The 23,390-nt window shown below is 36.7% G+C and overlaps 1 protein-coding gene across 1 annotated transcript in view; it reads right to left on the reverse strand.

Moving 5' to 3' along the window:
* Positions 1-22,934, reverse strand: part of Atr (ATR checkpoint kinase) — a 100,915-nt gene extending 77,981 nt beyond the window's left edge. Inside the window, exons 1-15 of the mRNA XM_075964966.1 lie at positions 22,747-22,934; positions 17,222-17,313; positions 15,835-15,984; positions 13,191-14,068; positions 12,313-12,470; positions 11,395-11,586; positions 9,733-9,923; positions 8,859-9,011; positions 5,912-6,104; positions 5,420-5,673; positions 4,520-4,710; positions 4,321-4,421; positions 3,888-4,059; positions 2,827-2,997; positions 350-544 (exon numbers count right to left, since the gene is read on the reverse strand). Of these exons, the coding sequence (XP_075821081.1) occupies positions 350-544; positions 2,827-2,997; positions 3,888-4,059; positions 4,321-4,421; positions 4,520-4,710; positions 5,420-5,673; positions 5,912-6,104; positions 8,859-9,011; positions 9,733-9,923; positions 11,395-11,586; positions 12,313-12,470; positions 13,191-14,068; positions 15,835-15,984; positions 17,222-17,313; positions 22,747-22,805 (3,150 nt within the window). The 5' untranslated portion in view covers positions 22,806-22,934. The remainder of the gene's footprint in view (positions 1-349; positions 545-2,826; positions 2,998-3,887; positions 4,060-4,320; positions 4,422-4,519; positions 4,711-5,419; positions 5,674-5,911; positions 6,105-8,858; positions 9,012-9,732; positions 9,924-11,394; positions 11,587-12,312; positions 12,471-13,190; positions 14,069-15,834; positions 15,985-17,221; positions 17,314-22,746) is intronic.
* Between the last annotated feature and the right edge of the window lie 456 nt (positions 22,935-23,390).

Raw genomic sequence — 23,390 nt, forward strand, 5'->3', positions numbered from 1 at the left:
GAGTAGCAAGTAACTAAACCAAATACAGGCATAGAGTTAAATGTAGTTGTCTCTTCCTATAACTACTTGTATATTATGAGGTAACTTGTAACTGTAATCAGTTCCAAATTACTAAAATAATGTACCTAATCCATGAAAGGATGACTATTCTATTCCATTATGGTAAATGATCAGAAAAAATATCAAAATAATTCTATTTAGAATTCTCCCAAGACAATGATTATTTAACATATTTATACATATTCTTATGCTATAAATTATTGTCCTTTCTACATTACAATGATAAAATAGTTTTTCAAAAAATGCTAAACTAAACAAAAGAATAAAACACACACAAATAATTAAATACCTTCAAATAATGAAGGGCACGTTCTAATTCATCTTTGGTACAAGAACAAACCAAATGAGAAAAAATATATTTGAAGTTATTTATTAAAATCTCTCGACGATTAACATTTAATTGTTTTCCTAAAGTTCGAATGAGAGCAGAAGCTGCAGGGCTTGCTTTCGCAGCAAGATCAGGCAGTAGAACTTGTAATGTCCTCTGAAAAAGAGCACAATAATTATCAAAAAGTACATTTGTCTGGGTGATAAACTTTTTAAACAAGCTGTCCACAAAAACATTCTTTAACACCACAGGGAGTTATACATGAATTCATATTTGTATTCAACCTTGCCATTTACTCACTTGACTATAATAAATACAATGGTGTATATTACTATGACTCGGGTCCTATATATAAAGCAATGAACAAAACAAGCAAGAACCAACAGCATAGAGCTTCTATTATATGCATTAAGAGATAGTGAACGATAAGGAATGAAGATTGGATTAATTCTTCATTTCTATTACATTGTATGTAACTCAAAAGAAGCAAATTTTTCATGAGTATGTTGTTAAAACAGATGCACGATCTAAAGTAAAGGTCGTCAGTCTGGCGTATCCTTTCCTACATTTAGAGAATAAGCATATAAACAATAGCCATAAATAAAAACTTAAAAAATTTTTTAGGGCTGGAGAGATGGCTCAGCGGTTAAAACCACTGACTACTCTTCCAGAAAACCTGGGTTCAATTTCCAGCACCCATATGGCAGCTCATAGTTGTCTGTAATTCCAGTTCCAGGGGACCCAACACCTTCACCCAGACATACATGCAGAAAAAATACCAATGTATATAACATTAAAAGAAAAGTTTTTATAATTTTTTGTTTGTTTTTGAGACAGAGCTTCTCTATGTAGCTTTGGAGCCTTTCCTGGAACTCATTCTGTAGAGCAGGCTGGCCTTGAACTCATATAGATCCACCTGCCTCTGCCTCCCAAATGCTGGGATTAGAGTGCCACCACCGCCCAGCTAAAAAAAAGTTTTCTTTAAAAAAAAAAAATTCAATTATAGAATTGATGCTGCAACATTACAGAAAACAGTTAAATACATCTAACATCCAATACTGCAATAAATCTACTTTCATTTTTGGTCTATTTCTTTTAAGATCTAATTCATTAAATTCACACAAAATCCAAAGTTAAAATAATTATAATTTTGTTTACTTATTCTATACATATATAAAAAATACAACTACATGTATGCCATTATTCTAAACATGGAATGTGACAATGAACAAGATCCAGCCCTTGCCTAAGTGGTGTGACATCAAGAGATTCAGGCAGGACAGCACATTTGAGGCCAGTCTGTGCTACAGAACAACAAAAGAAACAAAACAACAAATAAATAGGTCTGTCTTCACAGACATACTTTATGTTATTCTTTTTAACATAGTTATATTTAGATTAACATGGTTATTTTTAAGATTAAGATGACTCATACTTAGACATTTAGTTTCTTCTCAGTTTTATATTGCCAATGGGTAATGTTGCAATAAACATCTGTGGGTTTTGATGTAATTAATGAGTAAAAAGGCATGAATATCTTTGTGATTCTTATAATATACCATCCCACTTTCTTTGTATATATAACCAATTTATGAGCAATATAAGTTTGTTAAAATAATGTTATAGGGAAAGCCGCTGTACAAACTGTTATCACGATTTATCAGATTGACAATACACTGACTTTGGGGCAAAAACGAGAAAATGGTATGTTCCATCATCCTTCAAGACTTATGCCTAATGAATTCCACAGGCTTCCTAAGCCATGCCATGTTGCAAAGCCTGTCATCTGAAATCATAACAAATCATACCACCAATTCTGTATTTCATAATTCAATTCTTAAAGGTAAATATTAGTTTTTCAATAACCAGTAGAACTCAGGATGGTACTAAAAACAAAGACTCACAATAGTTAACTTGAATATGTTATCAATGAGTATGATACATAAAACAGTAAATAAAGATATACATAAATTTAAGTTTTACTGTGCAAGCAATAATTTCTTCAAAGTAAAAAGAAATAGACAATTAGGGACTAGGTTAATAGCTCAGGTGCCATGTAAGCATGAAGACCTGCGTTCAATCCCCAGAAAAAGACTGGGCATGGTGACACATTTGTAATTCCACTGTCTCTTAATGCATCAGAGACAGGGAGATATTAAAGGCTTACTGGTAGTCAGTCATTCAAACTTACCTGGCAAACTCCAGGGTATTGTAACTGACCCTGTCCTAAACACACACACACACACACAGCAACAACAGTCAAGACTGTCCTCTAACCTACAGACACATTCATGCACACACACAAAATTTTCAAGATTTTGAAAATCTTGGGTCCATATGGTCTTTAATGTACTTGTAAGGTTTTCTTTAAAAACAAACAAATGAAATATTTAATTAAAAACTTCAAATAAATCAATTAAACACACACTGCAACTTACACTGAGGAAACGATTAAGATCAGGAAAGTCAAAAACGTTGGCAATTTCTGACAAGGTATTTAAAGCCATTTCTCTGTGGTGAGCTACATCTTGCTTTCGCATCTCAGCAGTCTGGCAAGGCGTACCTGGGAGTGCTGCTATCTGACTGGAGTGGAGAGATTCTACCAAAAACTAAAGCAAGAATACTCTTTTTAGTTTTCAAACAAGAAAGGCATTCTAACCCCGTCTCTCTGCCCACCAGCTAATACTTTTCAAGCTAGCATGAGAGTAGTATCCAGTTCTACACTGCCAGAGTTACTCATTCAATTCTTGTAATAATTTTAATGAAGTGAATTTTGTCATAATCTCCATTTTACAGAAAAGCAACCAGACTTAGTTAAGAAACTTTAATATCATGCTAAGGATTATATCACAAACACAGGGTAAACCAGTATTTTAACCTGGTCTAACTTTTCAGTCATTGATTAATATACCTTTTTGAAAATAAGTGTCATGTTGGCAATATCAAGATATAAAAAAATTTAGCATCACTAACCAGGCTAAAAAATGATGACTCTCTAAAGCTTATCAAGAATATAGTAATTTTACAAATTATTGTAAGATGATATTCCTTATCATTTATAACCCATATCTTCAGACCAATATACTTAAATACAAATGGCAGCAATTCAGTTCTAAATAAATATAATCTTAAAAATAATTCTTTAAAACAAACAAGATAAGACTTACATACACGTTTCTCTCTTTTGGATTTTTTTTTTTTTTTTAGTTTTTCAAGACAGAGTTTCTCTAGCAGTAGCCCTGGCTGTCCTTGAACTCACCCTGTAGACCAGGCTGACCTCGAACTCACAGAAACCCAACTGCCTCTGCCTCCCAAGTGCTAGGATTAAAGGCGTGTGGCACCACAGCCCATCTGCATGTTGTTTTTCTTAAGCCCAGTATGGATTTAAGAGACCATACCAACTCAGCTTTCCAAGGAAAGTAATTCTGGTTTCTACTTCTTTTTCAATGCCTGCAAAATGTTGCTATTGTCTATCTAAAGGCTGAATGCTGGCTTTCACCTGACAGATGGGTTTCTTATATTGGCTGAAAAAGTTTTGCAGTTTAACACTTTTAGCTGCAACGAGTGCTCGAATCTCTGTGTACGCTGCTCCTGAGACAGACGCTGACTTAGACAACAAACAATGTAGTAAGTGCAAGAGTGCAAAAGGTATCAAATCTCCTTTTGCTGCCCTGAAAATAAAAACACAGGTATACATAAGGTTAATGTCTCAGAAACTAATGCAGATCCACATAAATATATGCTGAATCATATTTTTCTATAATATACATCTCATATCACCATTTACTCTTTTTCCCTCAGTGCTGAGGAACGAATCCAGTAGGCAAGTATTCCACCACTGAACTACATCTCCAGCCCCACTGTCTCTAATGCTCAGCAAATAAGACAGTAAGAAAAATAGTAAGTTTCATTTTAAACACTGTCAAACGTACCTTCCAATGTCCCCTGTTGTAAGAATCAAGGTATCCTTTAGTTCGTTATTTCTTGTTATTTGGGCGTGTGTATAAGCTTCCTTCATTCTTAAAACAAAAAGCTAGAAAAGCAAACTTTATTGATCAGAAAAGTTCTAGTGCTACATTTATTAAAAAAAAATCTGTGTTTTAATTTAAATTTTAACTTAAAAATTCTAACCTCTTTTATGAATCCATCCTCAGAGTCCAACGATTCCAATATATACTTAATATTTCCACTAAAAGCAACTCTAACATCCTTGTCTGGATCTTCCATCAAATTTAATAAAGTTCCAAGAACTGCTTTTACCTCTGTTTCATCTTCTTGAAAATTAAGATGTTTACAAAGATGAGGCAGATTGTCTATGAAAGCTAAAGTGAGACAATATATATTTTCTAATTTGACACATCATTTATCAAAGTTGTACTTAAAAATACTGCCAGCAAATAGGATACAGAACACAATCCCCTGCTGCCTTTATGTCAATATTTAGACATACATAGCTCACATATTTTAAAGAGATTAGAATTTATTAATCAATTTATTTTTGTTTAGTTTTTTTGGTCATTTTGTTTTATTGTTTGTTTTGAAACAGTTCTCACTGTGGAAACCTGGCTAACCTGGAACTCACTTTGTAGACCACGTTGGACTTGAACTCACAGAGATCCACCTACCTCTGTCTTCCAAGTGCTGGGATTAAAAAAGTCATGTGCCACTACAGCTAGCAAATTTACCAATTTACATTATTTTATACTCAATGAAGGTAATAAATGACAAATTTAAAATAAATTCTAGAATCTAAGTTATCAAATGATCATTTTTAGGTCTTGTAGATCATTGTCTTAGACTTAAACTTTAATTAAAACAAAATCTTTCAACTAAAAGGGCTCTTAGATTTATCAATTTTACGGAACTTAGGGTGTTCCTATAAACACTTACCAACTATATGAAAGCTTGTGAATTAACTGCAACTTACTACTAAACACAAGGATCGTCCAAGTGTGTGTGGCAATCTCAACACTCCAGCAAGTTCATACCCAATGTCACTGGAAAAGTGTTTAACCCTAATTGACTGCTCACCGAGTTTTACTGGACTAGGTGTTTTTTCTTCCAGCAAGAAAAGGAATGGCTTGCAGACAGAAGCTCGTACTTGAGAGGAACATTCATGTTGAGGAGTGGCTTTCAAGTTCTTACAGAACAGGTCCACATGTTCAAAGAAAGGCTCTACTGAGGAACTCGTCAGACAAAACATGCCATCAAGAGTACAGACAAGCTGACCAAGGACAGAAGCAAATTCCTTTTTGACAATGTCAGAATCATCTTTGACTCTATCTCTGGGAAAAATAAAAAAAAAAGAAAAAGTACTGAATCTTCCTAATAAATATTTTGGATTAGATTTCCTTAATTTGAGACAAAGGGAAAGAAAAGATAAAACTTCAAAAGGAAAAATATAATTTTCAAGCTAAAAGCAGTATTTGCTTTATTTACTCTGCAATAATAAGTGAGAGAGACATTCAGATTAATGGGTTATATAATCAAGTCACATATTCAAATTAAAGTCTTAATACATACATAAGCATCTTGGGAATTTGGTTACAAGAATTCTGCTGCTGCAATAAGATAAAAAATCCTTTAACACAACTAGCCCGGATTACTTCATGGGAACTCATCAGGGCCCAATTATAAACTGCTGTTCTCCATTCAAGGAATATTTTTCTTGGAAACAGAGTCAGAAGAAACACACATTGTGACTGTGCCTGTGGAGCTAAAAAGAATAAACTTTATTAAACAAGATTTCTTTAAAAAGCTTTTACTTATTGGGGGTGGTGCACAAATGTGCCAAAACTCTTGTGAGGAAGTCAGAGGACAACTTGTGGGCGTTACTTCTTTCCTTCCACAATACAGGTCCCAGGGACCAAACTTAGGACATCATCTCAGTGGCAAGACCCTTTACACACTGAGCCACCTTGTCAGCCAGTAAGCAAAGTTTCTAAGAAGTTAATTTTATATGTGTGTGTATGCACCCATGTGTACACATGCATGCCTGTACATGTATGCTGTGAAATTAGCATTTAAAGTACATACACTATCAAACATAATTAAATCTTCTAAGAAAATAAAGCAAGAACACTGATAGTTTACATACAACTTTGTGTAATTATAGAAATGCAAATTGAAAATCACATGTATCAGATTGAATAACATTAAGAGAGTTTTCTCCCTGAATTTTTATTGTTCTACATAAGATATTTTAAACCTGGTGATGTCAAGGACTGAACACAATTCTCATATTCTACTAGCAAGAATGTAAACTGATGCATCTTTGGGGAGCAATACAACAGTACAGAATACAATATGTGGAATCTCTACAGCCTAGTAATTCCATTCCCAGGTAATTAACTTCAAATAGTGCTTTAAGTAGTATGCATATGAATATCCCGATCTTTTCTGAAAATTCTGATTCTCAACCAGTATATTCTAGCAGAACATAAGATACTCTATTTCCTTTTTAAATCTTCTATCTTTATTTACTTTAACTGTATGAACGTTTTGCCTTGCATGTATGTCTGTTTGCCATGTTTATGTCTGGTCTCTATAGAGGTCAGAAGAGGGTATCAAATCTCCTGGAACAAGAGTTACAGGCAGAAGATACTCTAAGAAGTTCCCACAAGCTACACTACTGGTCTATGGGCAATAGTTCAAAGATCAAGGCCTTGGGAAGATTTAGAGTTTCTTGAAAATATTCACAGACTTAAGATTGTCAGCAACTAAATTGTCTGTCAGTGCCATGATAATGCTTATTTTTTTAAAAGATTTAGTTGTATTGTTTTAAATTACGAATTGAGGTGGAGGAGTGGGACTGTGCATGTGAATGTAGGTGCCTGAGAAAGCTAGGGACATTGGACTCTCCTAGAGCTGGAGTTACAGACAGTATAAGCTGCCTGATATGATGCTGAGAACAAACTCAGGTGCTCTAGAAGAGAAAGCAACTGATGCTCTTAACCACTGGCCCACCTCTCCAGCCCAGATACTATTTGTCGTATAATTGCTTATTAATTTAAAAAATAAGAGAGAATACATGAATCATCTGAATAAATCCCATAAACACAATGCCGACCCAGTCAGTCACAAGGGCACATGCCTGTAATCCCAATACTTAGGAGGATCAGAAGTTGAAGGCCAGCTTCATCAACACAGTCAAATTTGGGGCTAGCCTGTTTTATATAAAAGCCATTCTAAAAAATAAAGACATGTTGACTAACAAAATACAATTTGTGAAAATGAAGATAATTCTTTATATTATATAATACATATATAATAAAAGTAATAAAGCAAGGATAGTAGTTATGGCTAGGAAAAATAGAAATAAAACTAGCAAAGAACAATCAAAGGGTTTGTTTACTTATTTACTTATCTTTCATGTTTTGAGTCAGGGTCTCATTATATAGTCCAGGCTGGCCTTGAACTTGCAATTCAGTCTCCTGCTGTGGCCTCCCAAGTGCTGGAACTAAAGGCATGCACCACTGCATTCACCTCAAAGAACTCTCTCTAAACCCTTAACATTTTGTCTTTTTTTTTTTTGTTCTGAGACATTACAAGCCTAAAGGCTGCACCATTCCATTTTTAGTGGCACTGAGGATGAAACCTGGGGCCTCTAATCTGCTAGGTTAGAGCTCTATCTACTGAACAGGTACATTCCCAGCACTAACATTTTATTTACTGAAGTAGGAAATTGGTATGTTTAGAATACTATTCTCTCCTTTTTATGTATAGTCCTAAAATATCTCATAGATTTCTTAAATGAAGATTTTTGTCATTTTTGATTTGTTTTGAAGACTTACTCGGTAGCTCAGGCTGGCCTAGAACTCATGGCAATCTTCCTGTCTCAGTCTCCTCAGTGCTGAGATGGCAGGTATGAGTCATCAAACCCAGTTTAAGATAAAGATACTTTAGTATATGTAGTGACACTTCATTTGTATTTTAATAAATAAAGCTTGCCTGAAGATCAGAGAGTAAAACAGCCCCAATGGTCAGCCTTATAGACTAGGCAGTGGTAAACAAACACCTTTAATCCCAGTAGCCACACTAGTTGCCATAGAAACCAGGCAGTGCATGCCTTTAATCTCAACCCCAGAAAGGACTATGGGGGGGGGGAGACAGTTTGCAGTCACTGTCTCATTCTGAGATTCCTGGAGGCAGGGCCGCCATTTCGGAAGTCGAGGTAAGAGCCAGTGGATGGCTGTTTTGCTTTTCGGATCTTCAGGTTGAATCCCAATTTTTCTCTTTGAGTTTTTATTAATCATGCTTCAAGTATACATTTCCAATTCTGTACAGCTAGAAAGGACATAGGTATAGGACAAGCATCCCTTCTCTGTTTATATGCCAAACTCCTTTCTGTGCTCTTCGAAGTATTCTTTTAATTATTGAAAAATAAGTGATAAAGTGTTATAAATTCTACACAGAGATCAATTATGCATAACATAAGCTACATACATCAGACAATTTTGTGGTTACTTACAGTAACTATCACAAACCCTCTGGCTTAATGGCAGAAGATTAGTAGCAAATGTGGTCAACTTTAGAGAGTTATCATCAGAATGGGAACAAATCCACGGAAGTGAAAGCATTCCACATAACTCTTCTAGAATAGGATCCTCAAAAGAACTTTTAACTACAGAGATAGACAAAGGACATAAATTATACCAATTCCTTCATCATATTTATTTTCAAGACTGTAGACATCCAAAACATCAAGTGGAATTATAATCAACATTCAATAAACAAGGATTCTTATATTCTTTTTTCTTTTTTTCTTTGGTTTTTCGAGACAGGGTTTCTCTGTGGTTTTTTTGGAGCCTGTCCTGGAACTAGCTCTTTGTAGACCAGGCTGGTCTCGAACTCACAGAGATCCGCCTGCCTCTGCCTCCCAAGTGCTGGGATTAAAGGCGTGCGCCACCACCGCCCGAACAAGGATTCTTAAAACGAAGGGCCATAAACAATCCTCTGTTTTAACTGGGGGTGGTCTGTGGCAAACTCAGGCCTTGCACATGTTAAACAAGTACTCTAACACTGAGCTGTACTTCTAGTCCCATGCTGAAGTCTGTGAGATCAATAAAATCAGATGTTATTTAAAAACATATACATCTATGCACTGTCTAGATCATTGTATTCTTCAGATTTTCAAACCAAAACATTTAAATATTTCAAATCAATATCTACTCACAAAATTAATCAAAATATTACACAAATAAATGTAAAACTCAGAAAGCTTAATTAACAGAAATTTTGATAATATTCTAGATATTGCACACTTCTTCATTTAAACTTTAGGTAGAAACAGAAAGCCTACTTCTATAACGACTAAGGTTAATGTCTCACTTATTTGTACTCACCTTGCATATACATCAAAGCATCATAAATTTTTACCACGTTATCAATGACTGATTCCAGTTCAAGTTTCTGAACAGAGCCTAACAAACTCCTACAGCTCTTAAGCACTTTTGTATAAAAATCCAAAGACATCCAAGTTATCACTATTGGAGGTTTCTTCTTATATTTGTGTTGACAGTCCTTCAAATTATGGCTGCAATGAGTATATTTTTTAAAAAGATATTAAAATTAAAATTTTGTTAGAGTCCAATATTTTTATATTTTAATGTTTTATTTTAACATTTATTATATTTTAATAAAGCCAAAATTAAATACAGAACTAACCTATAACCTTAACTCAATTTAAAGTCAGTATGCAAACCAACCTTTTGTTTAAGTGTATTCTTTCTCTCTCTCTCATATTTTTTTTATTTTCAAGACAGGGTTTCTGTGTAGCCCTGACTGTCCTGGAACTCACTCAGTAGACCAGGCTGGTCTCGAACTCATAGAGATTTGCCTGCCTCTGCCTCCTGAGTGCTGGGATTAAAGGCATGTGCCACCATCTCCTGGCCTTAAGTGTATTCTCTTAATGTTGGTGTATGTCACTGTTTTTTTTCTGTTGTTTGTAGTATGTGTGTGATGTGAAGGAGACATACACATACACTGAGTTTAATTCTGTAGCCTAGGCCAGCCTGGTGACAATCCTCCTGTCTTAATTTCTTAAATCACTCGTGATGTGGGAACTGATCTAGGATCTTTGAATGTTGGCATTACCAGGCTGAAATAATGACAGAAAACATGCCTGTGTAGTTAGCAACTAATATGGCAAATGCTCTTTAGAAAAGGAGAAGAATCTAATCTATTCCTTCAATTCATCTCAAATTCTAAGTTTAGTGGCATCAGAATTAATTTATTTTTTTCCTAAAATCTCCTTTTTTATAGCTCTGTATTGGTTAGTTATGAATCAGCACAGAATGATCGATCACAAGCTGTTCTAAATTGGGACAGTAAAAATAAGTCTTCTAAAGGTCATACTTGTTTCTTTTGATAGAAAATTTACATAAGGACACTAAACAGAAAGTCTGCCTCTTCTGCATTCTAAATTTCTACTCTATTTCAAGAAATATAGTCAAATGAACATGAATTTCTGGATTGTATGTAAATATATTCTGCTACCTTCATATTATGTATCCTTGGGATGTTATTTAGGCTTAAGAAAAAAATCTAATTTTTCTGCACTTTAACTTCTATTCAGTAAAATAGGTATAACAGCAGTTACCTCTAGGATTGACATAAAGATTAAGATGGAAGCAACTTTTAGCATATTACCTCGTTTAGCAGATACTCAGTAGAAAATTTCTTAACTACTTCACTACCAGGTTTGTGTCCTAAGGTCACAAAAATCAAGTAAGTAATGAAGTTTCTTAAAATGGTAAATACAAATTCATTAAAGGAAGCCCACATAGAAAATTAAAACATTGGTGGGCCAGTAAGCTGATTCAGTGGGTAAAGCACTTGTCCTAAAAGCCCGATGACCTGACTTTCATCCCCGGAACCTATGTAAAAGCATAGACTGACCCCACAAAGTTGGTCCCCTGATCTCCACATGCATTCCATGGTATGCATGCACCCACACATACATAATAAAATACTTAAAAAAATCTTTTAATATTTCTTTTTTTTACCCATCCATGTCTTGATGAGAACAGTGAACAGTGCAGAGAGCAGTCAGCTGTAATACAACAGTGATTCCTTCTAACTTCTCAGCAACAGAATTCTTTAGAGTACCACATTCAAGAGAAATCTGAAGGGATTCAGCTTTCTGTCTCAGTACATTCCATAATATGCTCTTTTTGTCCATATCCACATGAGTAATTCTACAAACAATTATAATTACAGTAAAAGGTATTAATATATAATACAAATGTATTTCATTCAAACAAAATATACAGCTCAGGAATGCAATGCTTACTTAGTATACACAGGCTTACATTCCAGCACAAAATTAATAAGTAAACAACTCTTTTCAAAACAAAAGAGCCAGCAAGATGGCTCAGCAGATAAAGGCACTTGCTACCAAGCCTAAGAATCTGAGTTTGATCTGAGCCACATAATGTACTCTACACAGTAATTGTGGTATATACTTACATGTAGACAAGACACACACACACACACACACACACACACACACACACACACACACACACACACACCAGTAATTATAATAATAAAACAAAAATTGCAATGTATTATCAACTTTTATCTACATTAGGGTAGATTTAAAACAATGTTCAATTTGGCTGAACTATAGCAATTCTTTGGCTACATATAAAAAATAGTGTATTTGTTAAGATTTAAAATACAATAGAAACACAGGCTGACACTTTTCAAATACAGGCATGCAAAAACATTCAAAGAAACTATGTACATATAGATTAGATTAAATCACAGTGACTAGCAAAATATTTTAATTATTCTCATTGCCTATGTTTAGAAAGATGTTTCTAAACCAGAACACTTAACATTTTTTAAGGTAAATAAAATTTATGAACTGTCTAAAATAAAACAGAATGAGATCATAGTCTTCAAACTGTCTGGATAACCTTTTGGAAGAGTTGAGAGAAGAGCTGAGTCTACGTCTCTTTGGTGACACCTCATCATTATTACCACTGAGATTTTCCTGTTGAGTTTGGCACTGAATTCCCTCGATAATTTCTATACTTTCCATTTTCAAGGCTGCATAAAATGGTCCCAACAAATACTGAGAAAACAAAAAAAAAATTCAAATACTATCTCTTAGGAGACATGTTTACATTATTTATAAACAGAAAAATGCATTAGGTGTTAGCTACATGTTTTCTAGGAAGATAAACTATTTCTGAATCTTATAAGGCAAATCAAATATCCACATTAATCCATATTATTTTGCATTCTATCAATTAAGAATGGTTCTATAGCTTTAAAAAGGTCTACAACACATATATACTATAATCTTTCTCAAAATGCTATACAGAAATTTTTATAAGGGAATTGCTAACTTTTTCATACTACAAATCTAGCAAAACTTATAGACTAAAGTTTAAATGAAATGTGCAATGTATAAAATCCTGAATCAAGTCACTACATATCTGAATATTTTATTGCCTGTCTTTTCCCACAGTCCAAACAGGATATCATTACTCATTCTAAAGTGAAATCATTCACAGATAAAAATCTCAATGATTAAATCAATTAATGCTGCTATAAACAAATATTTTATAAATTCTACTTTAAAACAATCTATTCCATTGGCAGTTCACTAACATAATGAAATTTTTCTGAAATGGAAGTAAAAAGTCTATGATAGGGAATGAAACCAAACGATGAAAATCATCATGCCCTCGACATGCATCATTGTGTGAGATATTCTCTTTTCTTGTTAATAGAGCCTATACGCTTAAATGAACAAAACATGTAATGTGTAGTCTTAATAATTACTTACCCCAATATGTGTCTGAACTCCAAGAACATCTACAAGAGCTCTACAAATATTTGTCACATATATCTTCCTGACCTGTAAAGCCGATTCATATCCAGCTGGCACAAATTTAAGGAAATACTGCAGTAAATGACACAAACTTGCTTTCAGCAAATCAGACTTGAGCCGCATAAGCACACGATCTTCGAACATGACACAGAGTTTTTCCAGCAGCACATTTAAGTAGACAGGTTCAATATTTCTATAAGCCTCTGCTTCAAAGGGAAATAGTGTCTTTACCAGCTTTGACAACGGCTCTTCATACAGTTTCAATTGGTCCGCATCCATTCCTACAAGGTGTTGTAGTAATTCCAAAAATAAGCTGAAAAAAGTGCTTGCTGGCTGTGCTGGTAATCCTCCAAGCTCAAAGAGCTCAGTTAAAAGGCTAATTGCTAAAGATCTGATTTTGGGACTACCATGTTCTAGCAGAGCACAGCCTATCTGCCATAGCAACAATTCTTGTCTTCTAAAAAACACAGTTGGAACAATATGAATAAGAACCATTAATAAAGTGACTTCAATAAATTCTACATTTTGCATGTTCATGAATTGCAAAGGAGCTGGCTGCAAACATCCCAGGTATTCATCCAATCGGCTTAAAAATCGACTAACAACCACTGGCCATTCCATAACATTACCCACTGCATTTCTCTTGTGGAGATAAATTAAGTCTTCAAAAAGAAAGAGTAATTCCCTTGTGAGTACGCCAAAAATAGCAGGATTCTTGCTTTTAAAAAGAAATAATAATGAGCAGATAACTTCACATATTTTCTTGTGTAACATGTGGCAGGATGGAGTTGCTGCAATCCGTAAAAGTCTTGTAATGATCCAATGACTGAATTCTTTGAAACAAACAGAAAATATATTAAATAAGCAAGTATACCATTAAGTGTGAATTTGCTAAATGCATTATGATTGATTTTTTAAAGTATAAATCTCACTAAGAGGACAATCTAGGTTTCCCACAAAGTACAAAGGCTGTACCTCAGAATACCAATTTTTGAGCTACAGAAAAAAAGGTTCTAGTTTACCATTTACTAGTTATATCAACGCCACCTCTCTGAAGATGCATTATGCTATTGGTTATTGTGATGAATAAGTAATGTAACTTATGTGAAATAGCATAGTTCCCAAAGCATAATAAATATTCAACAAATAGCTACTATTACTGCATCAACAAAAATCCTATTTTTCTTTTTTGAGACAAGGTCTCATTCATGTAATGTAGCTCATACAGCCCTGAACTTGTTATGTTGCCAAGGATGACCTTAAACTTCTGATGATCCTTCTGCTCTCACCTCTCAAGTGCCAGGAATTAATGTATAAGCCACAACACCCAGCTTCCTTCAATGAAAAGTTACTGATTGTGGAGTTGTAGGTGTGGTTCAGTAATAGATTACTTATCTACTCCATGTAAGGTGCTAGATTCAACTCCTATTCATATGTACATGTCATTTTCTTACTTGAGACAGAGTCTGTCTATATATTTACCTGTTTGTTTGAAACAGTCTCTCTACATAGCCCTGACGTCCTAGAACTTCACTGTGCAGACCAGGCTGGCCTTGAACTCAGAAATCTGCCTGCCTCTGCCTCCCAAGTGCTGAGATCAAAGGCGTGTGCCACCACACCCAGTTCATCTTGTTTTAAATATTACTAACTCTAAAGTTATTTCATAACCCACTCGTGGGTTATAGTCCATACTTAGAAAATATAGCTAAAACTGACATGATTACAGCATAAATTAAGAACTTATGACAGAAAAAAATACAGGACCTCTATAATAAGAACATATAAAGCAGCAGCAACCAAGGCAGTCCCAGGCGGCCAAGAGGAGTCAAAAAAATACATTTTGAAGGATATATTTCCAAAGCAGATACTTGTAATACTACCAACAAATTCTAAAATATTTCATTACACAGAAAAAGTTTACTTTGCATCCCTTTGAGGGAACTAGGAAAAAAAAAGATCAATGGGGTAGTAGCAATAAGGTAAAAGCCTAGAAAAAAGCTTCAACATACAAAAAGAAAATTTTTCTTAAAAGGCAATATAGTAAGTTTTTGTTGCTATTGTTTTAGTTTGGTTTTTTAAGACAGGGTTTCTCTGTGTAGCTCTGTTTGTCCTGGAATTCATACCATAACCAGGCTGACCTTGAACTCAAAAAATCTGTCTGCCTCTGCCTCCTGAGCACTGGGATTAAAGGCATGTACCACCATACCCAGCATAAATAAGTGTTTTTGAATAGGATGTCTAAACAGGCTTTGTAGTAACTAGAGAGCATGTTCTAGCAAACCTTATAAAAAATAAATAAATAAATAAAATAAGTAGCTAAAAGCTGAAAGTGGTGGTACATGTCTTTAATCCCATCACTCAGAAAGCAGGCAGATCTCTGAGTTCCAGGCCAGACTGGTCTACAAAGTGAATTCTAGACCAGCCAGTTACATAGTGATCCTAACTTAAAAACAAAACAAACAAAAAACTGCTACCACATTTCCCCTCAATATATTAGAAATATGACTTTTAGAAGTATGTGATCATGTATAACAATATTCAGAAAAGCAGAAAAGAGATCTCATAAAACTGACAATTTACATAAAATAACACCACTTGCCAATACAACTGTCTTTGGCTTCATTTTGTCCCTGGCTTCCATTCACATTTACAAACATAAGTGGAGAAGACTTCATGATGTGCTGGATGAAATCAAGTAACATCACAGAGGTCGGCTGAGCATCAGTCTTCTTTACAAGTTCGAGAGCAACTAAGAGACAAAAGAAAAGTCACAACAAACTAAATAGAGCTTTTGTTAGGAAACTAATCTTTGGTAATCAAAACTTTTGTCCAGCAGAGTATTCATGCTAAACTGATATAGAGAAATATGAGTTTATCTAATATTCTTTTAGTATGTGTGTAGTATAAGTGTTTGTAAATGTTTGTGGATGTGTGTGAATGTGTATGTGGAGGTCAGAGGTCAATGTTGAGTGTCTACCTCAATCATTTTTGAGACAAGTTCTCTCTCTGAACCTGGACTTCACCAATTTAGCTATATTGGCTGGACCAGAAAGCTCCATTGGATATGCTCTGAGACTGCAGGTGTGCACCACGGCAGCTGGCTTTTTAAAACTGTGCTGGGGATTTAAAGGCAGGTCCTTATGCTATGCAGTCAGCTCAATGTCTCAGTCATCTTTCCAGTCTGCCACCTAATTTTATAATAACCATATACATTAATTTATTATACATCAATTCTGCAAGATGGCAGGCCTATAAGATGCCAGGCAGCATGCTAAAATCTGAAGATAAAAACGAAAACAAAAGCAATAATCTGGTGAAGGAATCAAAAAAGTTAAAAATAGTAGTGAACATGGTAACTCAGGATGAAAGGAAACAGTTCTGGAAAAATATGGGGAGGAATTTCCTAGATGAGAAGTTGGCAGAGGGAAAAGGCAAGTGGCCAAAACAGAGGGAACATATACAAAACCACATCTCCTTAAGTGCTCATAGTCCTTGTCTATTTTTTCCAGCAACCTAAAACTTTGTGGATTGAAAACAACAAGTTTAAATGACTATGATAAATCTAAATCATACAATGTGTTGGTACCAAATTCCACTTTCCCTTCCCTTTGCTATGACAGGTTTTATTTTTGTTTTTCTTTTGTTTTGTTTGTGGCATTTGCTATATGTCTACTATCGGCATAAGTTGTCAATAAAAAAAATCCATGTGATTGGAGTTGATCAAATGTTTTAAAGCACATCAAACATCTTTAGGAAGCCAGTAGAAAATCATGGTTATTAACAGAAACACAAACTTTGCTTTAAGGTCTAAATTATGTATGTTTTAAGTAACAAGCAACACTGAGTAATAACTTGCTAGAATTTAGTATCTCTAACAAATATTAACTGTATAACTAAAACTGCCTAGAGGAAAAAAATGGTAGTATAAGGTTACATGGAAAACCACCTAATTCCTGAAGTTTGTGTAAGAAATAATTCCTTCTTACCAACATTTACATCTGTAAGTATTCGGTCAATGAACTGGCAGAGAATTTGTCTTGGTTTCTGTACAACGGTATTATATTCCTCTGGAGTTGCACTAAAATACAAAGAAAAGCTTGTTAGAAGAGAACAGGGAGCACTTGGGAGGCAGAGGCAGGCGGATCTCTGAGTTCGAGGCCGGCCTGGTCTACAGAGCAAGTTCCAGGACAGGCTCAGAGAAACCCTGTCTTGAAAAAACGAGGGGGGGGAGGGGACTGATGGTTCCTTTTCTCTGGGCTCTAGTGGCTCGAGCCTTTAATCCCAGCACTTGGAAGGCAGAAGTAGGTGGATTCCAGTGAGTTCAAGGCCAGCCTGGTCTATAGTGTGTGTGACCTCAACCTCCTGATAAATTCAGGTAAAAAAATTTCAGGAACACACCTATAATTGGAAGCTGAGGCAGGAGGCTAGCAATTCTAGGCTAGTATAGGATACTTTAGAAAGGTCTGTCTCACAAAATAAACCAACAAAAAGATTTTAGTCTTTAAAAGGACTCACTTTTTAATTTGTAAGAAAGCTCTCTAAAGTTGTACTTGTAAAATGTGATTAGTTTAAGTGTTGGCATAGATGGTATTCTACTTCTTAAAAATAAAAAAAATCTAAAGACATTAATAATTTGGGGGGAGGGTGGAAGGGTCCTAAATGCCAGCACAGGAATCTGATCTGCAGATTTTAAAAATGTGCACTTAAAACGGTATTTAATACTTAAAATGAGGTTACTCCAAAATAAGATGTGTTGTAAGTATAAGATACATATTGGATTACAAATACTTGCACAAAAGAGTTAACATAGCATTAATCATCTTATACTAGTTACATATAAACATATGGTAATATTTGGATACCATGAGTTAATACACAGCTTATAAAACACATTACTAACTTAATTTTACTTCTTTCCTTCCTACTTTTTCAAATATGGTTACTAGAAAATTTTCAATAATTACATATGTAACTTCTACTATAGTCCCATTAAACAGTCTGATCTAGAGCTTCTTTAAGAAATAAATTCTGCTGGGGTGATGGTGGTGCATGATTTTAATCCCAGCACTCAAGAGGCAGAGGCAGGGGGATCTCTGTGAGTTCAAGGCTAGCCTGGTCTACAAGAGTTAGTTCCAGGACAGGCTCTAAAGCTACAGAGAAACCCTGTCTCGAAAAACCAAAAACCATAATTAATTAATTAATTCTGAGCCGGGCAGGGGTGGCACAAGCCTTTAATCCCAGCACTCAGGAGGGGCGAAGCAGGTGAATCTCTGAGTTCAAGGCCATCTTGGTCTAGTGAGTTTCAGGATAGCTAGAGCTAGATACCGAAAAACCCTATCTTGGAAGTAAAAAAAGAGGAGGAGGAGGAGGAAGAAAGGAAGGAAGGAAGGAAGGAAGGAAGAAGGAAGGAAGGAAGGAATGAAGGAAGGAAGGCAGGCAGGTGAGAAAGGGAAAGGAAGGAATTCTGTGAATGGGCATGGTGGCACACCTAATCCCAGCACTCAGCAAGCAGAGACAGGCGATCTCTGTGAGTTTCAGGACACTAGACAAACATAGAGTGACCCTGCCTCAAACAAACCAACCACAAATTCTGAGAGTAGAAAAGAAAGTAAAGTCTATAATTAACTTAAGAGCCACATCAAATAAATACAATTTGTGATGCCATCTAGACCTCAAACGGCATTAGTAATCTTAAATTGATAATGGTACCATGGGCATTAGTAATCTTAAATTGATAATGGTACCATGATTATATTTTATAAGTCTCAAACAAGTGACCGTCGTGTAGCAGCCATCACATCTGTGTCATGCATGTAAAGTCCTGGGTTCAATCACTAGTGGAACCATAAGCCATCTTGCTCATGGTACTGGGCAGACAGCTCAGTATTAAGAGCATTGCTGCTCTTGCAGAGGATCCTGGTTTGGTTCCCAACCACCACATTGTTACAATGATCAATAAAGACAGTTCTAGGGCATCCAATGACCTCTTATGATCTCTGAGGGCACCACTGAGGGCACCAGCACACACAAATGCATGCAGTCAAAATAAATTACACACACAAAATAAAATACATAAATAAACCTATAAAAGATGTCTCTATCTTTTACTGGTAAATATTGACATGGATGAAATCATATCTGGGATTTAGTGCAGAATAATATGTGCTGAGAGAAAGAAGGCTATGAAAGAGGAAATCAATATACAATTTTTTCTTCTTTTGTTTTTTCTTCTTTCTTTTGTTGTATTTAATTTTTTTCATAATAAAAAGGTAACAAAATGCTAAGAAAAAATATATTTATTCTTAAGGCTTCTCAAGAAAAAGTATTAAAGAGAAATACAATGTGGCAGAGCACTGTATATCTCTTTAATTAACCCTGAGTTCAATCAGAATTGGGGGAGGAGAGGAGAATGAAAAATACAATTCAACAGAACTGTTCCCTAAAATTCTGAATGAATTCAGCTTGAGCTCTGTGACTTTACATAAAATCTCACAAAACAGAAAATGTAGCTAATCTGTGCTACAACCATGATGACAGCTATTCTTATAGTCAATGCAAATTTACTGAGCACAATGCACAAAAAGCTAATATTGAGAGAGCAAAAGCATTAGCTCAGTGGAGACTTGATAAATTAGGGTAGACTATGAGGCCCTTTACCAAACAGTCAACATAAGAAGCACATATCTGGGAGAAAAGTAAAACCAGCTGAAATACTCTTTGAGGTTTCAAGGCAATAACTAAATGGGATAACTACAAGATAAATAGATACGTCTAGATCTTAAGATGCATGGAGATATAACCATACAATATGTATGAGACTAAACATTGTCAATGCTACTCCAACTCATAAGCAACAAGATAGGATGCTAAAGCTAATCTGGATCTGATGAAGTGAAGTTAAATCACCTCAGTCACACAACTCCTGTCAGTGGAAGCCTGGGACACAAATGCAACTGTAATTAATAACAACACCAGGGAAACACCTAAGCTACAGTTAGAAGAGTCACAAGGAGACACGGGAAGGCCAGACAAATAGAAATCTGAGGTTGATTCAAATGCCAACGAGATAGGAATTTCACAAAGGAAACAGAGAATAGGATCAGATCAATTTTAGAAAATATCTTTTGGGATTGTTTTGATAGATATAAATTATATACTTTACCATTTATGATTGTAAAGTGTATACTTTTATAGCATTAAGTTCAGCACATTACCACTGCCCACGCCCAGAACCTTCCCATACCGCAACTCTACACCTTAGCAGCAGTAACTTACTATTTCCCCTTTAAGCTTCCTAGCAATATTCACTCCACTATTTTATCTCTATGGACAGGACTACTCTAGGAATCTTATATTAGTTGTGTATCGTATTTATCACGTGTGACTTAGTTCATTTAGTTCTCAACCTTCCTAATACAGTTCCTTATGTTTTGGTGCCTGCCAAACATAAAATTATTTTCATTGCTACTTTATAACTGTAATTTTGCTGTTATGAATTGTAAAGTAAATATTTTTAGAGGTAGCAGTTTGCCAAAGGGATCATGATCCATGTCAAGAACCACTGGTTTAGTATAAAATCTATCTTGTAGCATGTTAGAATTTCTTTCCTTTTCACACTGAATAATATTCTCTATATTTATGCCACATTTGGGAGGGTTATGTCTACTTATCTGCTGGTGAACATTTGCTTCCACTATTTAGATATTGTGTGAACAGTGTAAAAATATCTGCTCAAATCTCCGCTTTAAATTCTTTTGGGTAGGGGGCTAGAGAGATGGCTCAGAGGTTAGGAGCACTGCCTGTTCTTCTGAAGGTCCTGAGTTCAATTCCCAGCAACCACATGGTGGCTCACAACCATCTGTAATGAGATCTGGTACAGAATACAGTATATATAATAAATAAATTAATTTTGGGTATATATTAAAAACACTTGCTAGATTATAGGGTAATTACGTTATTTATTCTCCTCCTTTTTTGTAGTACCTTCATTTCATTTCCACAGGGATTTAAGTTATATCATTCTACTTTCCCCATACCTTAACCAATTTTTAAAATATATACAACAGTTACTATAATGGTATGAAATGGTATCTTCTTGTTTAGTTTGTGAGGGAGGTTGAGACAAGGCCTCATTATACAGCCCCTTTTAACTCCTTGGTAGCTCAAGCTGTCCTCAAACACCATCACAACAGCTTCCTTGAGGTTTTGATTCGTGTCTCCCTTACTATTCGTCATTTCAAACACTTATCTTTATATTTGCTTATTAGTCATTTTTATACCCTTTTTGGAGAAAAATCTGTTCAATTTTCTTATCCATTTTTTTTCATCGAATTATGAGTTTTTTTATGTTGAGCTATATAAGTTTTTAATATAGTAACAGCTGTTAAACTCTTAAATTTTTAACTATTTGTTAAGTCTCTATGTATGGTGTATGTATGTACATGTTCATGTGAGTTCGGGCACTCATGCCCTGGTGCATGTGTTAAGGACAGGGGACAACCTTGGGAGTTAGTTGGTCATTGCTTCCATCTTTGCTGAGACAGAATTTCAGTAATGACCACCTAAATTTGTATTATCAGTTTCCCCAAATCACCACTTTTACTCAAATACTTTTAGACAAAAATTACCAAATGCTCCCATAAAATATATTTGCCACAATTATACAAAGTAAGAAAAAAAAATCACAGGGTGATAATGCAGTTAGGACGAAAGTGGTCATTTATTCTCTAATTTAGGTTTTTGGAAGAAATGAACACAGTTGCGGTGCAAAAATAAACGGCAGCAGATAGCCCACAGACTTAGGGTGAGCACCGACTTTCCGTGCAAACCGAGAAGCGGCTCTGGCCTCCGGAGAGGGAGCCTACCAGCGGCGAGGGGCGTGGCGAGCACCATCTTCACCCTGGAGCCTGGTTTTCATCAGGGGACTGACTCTTGGGGTGGACAGAAACCAGGTTTGGTTTCTCCCTTGCTTTTTCTGAGGCAAGGTCTCAGTGTTTAGACCCGGGTGGCCTCGGGGTGCGCCTGCCTCTGCTTCCCGCGCTCTGGGACTAAAGGCGCGCGACGCTCCGTCAGGCCGGAAAGAGGCATTTACACATGGACCCCACCTCGGAGTTTGAGGGGCGCTGTGCACCTTACTCTGCGGACCTTGGGGAGTCCCTCGGATTCCTGACTAAAATGACGGGCCGGTCAACCCGGAGGGGGTCACATCTTTAAGCTGACCGAAGCACGGCTTCTCTCCGGCTGAGAAGCCGGGGCAGCCCGTCACGCCCCCGGCAGCGATCAGAGGGAACAGACCCGAGGAAGGGTCCCCAGAAGCCAAGGCGTGTGCTAAAACCACAGCAGAGACCCTTCACGCAAAGCGGAAACTCGCACGGGCAAGTCCTCGCGCGCGGAGCGGCCGGCACCCGGGCACCCGGCACGCGACCGCGCTCCCGCCAACCGTCGCGAGGAGGCCGCGGCGCCGACTGCGGAGAGCCGGCGTCGCGAGGCTGGTGACCACGCGCGGCCCTACCTGCCCAGCTCCCGCAGGGCGGGGATCATGGACGCCAGCTCCAGCCCGTGGTCGCCCATGCTGACACCGAGCGGCTCTCAAAACAGCCGCCGCCGGGGCCGGGCTTCTCCACAGCCGCCTCAGGAGAAAGTGGCGCGCCGACGGGGGCCCGCGCGGTCCAAAACTCCTCCCGGAAGCCGCTGTCGGCCGCAACCCCCTGGCGCTTGTTCCGTTTCCGTTAGGACCTGGGGGAAATCCCGGAGGCGGCAGGGGCGGGGCCGGCAGCGGACGTGCCCGCCCAATTTTCCTCCTCCCGCCTCCCCGTGACACGTGACCTCCCGCGGGTTTTTTTTCCGCTTTGAGACTCAAACTGGGCTGCTCAGCAAAGCGGACCCCAGGATTTGGGTTGGAGAGGGATATGGCGACCCGACAAAGTTATATATTTCACTATGTCAAAATTACGTATTCAACTGGGTAAGGCCACGCAGTACCGCTTACATTCGCTGTTTAGCACACGAAGATAGTGATATAGCCCCCCAAAATAAAGAAGTGGCGGAATGGCAGCCAGGGGTGCTCCGGACTGCAGGATTAGAATTTGCTGTACCATGACCGCCCTTCCTTCTGCCCATTACCCTTTAGGTTTGCTTGATAAAATGACGTGCGTC

This window comes from Microtus pennsylvanicus, chromosome 3, assembly GCF_037038515.1.
Source record: "Microtus pennsylvanicus isolate mMicPen1 chromosome 3, mMicPen1.hap1, whole genome shotgun sequence".
Classification (NCBI taxonomy): domain Eukaryota; kingdom Metazoa; phylum Chordata; class Mammalia; order Rodentia; family Cricetidae; genus Microtus; species Microtus pennsylvanicus.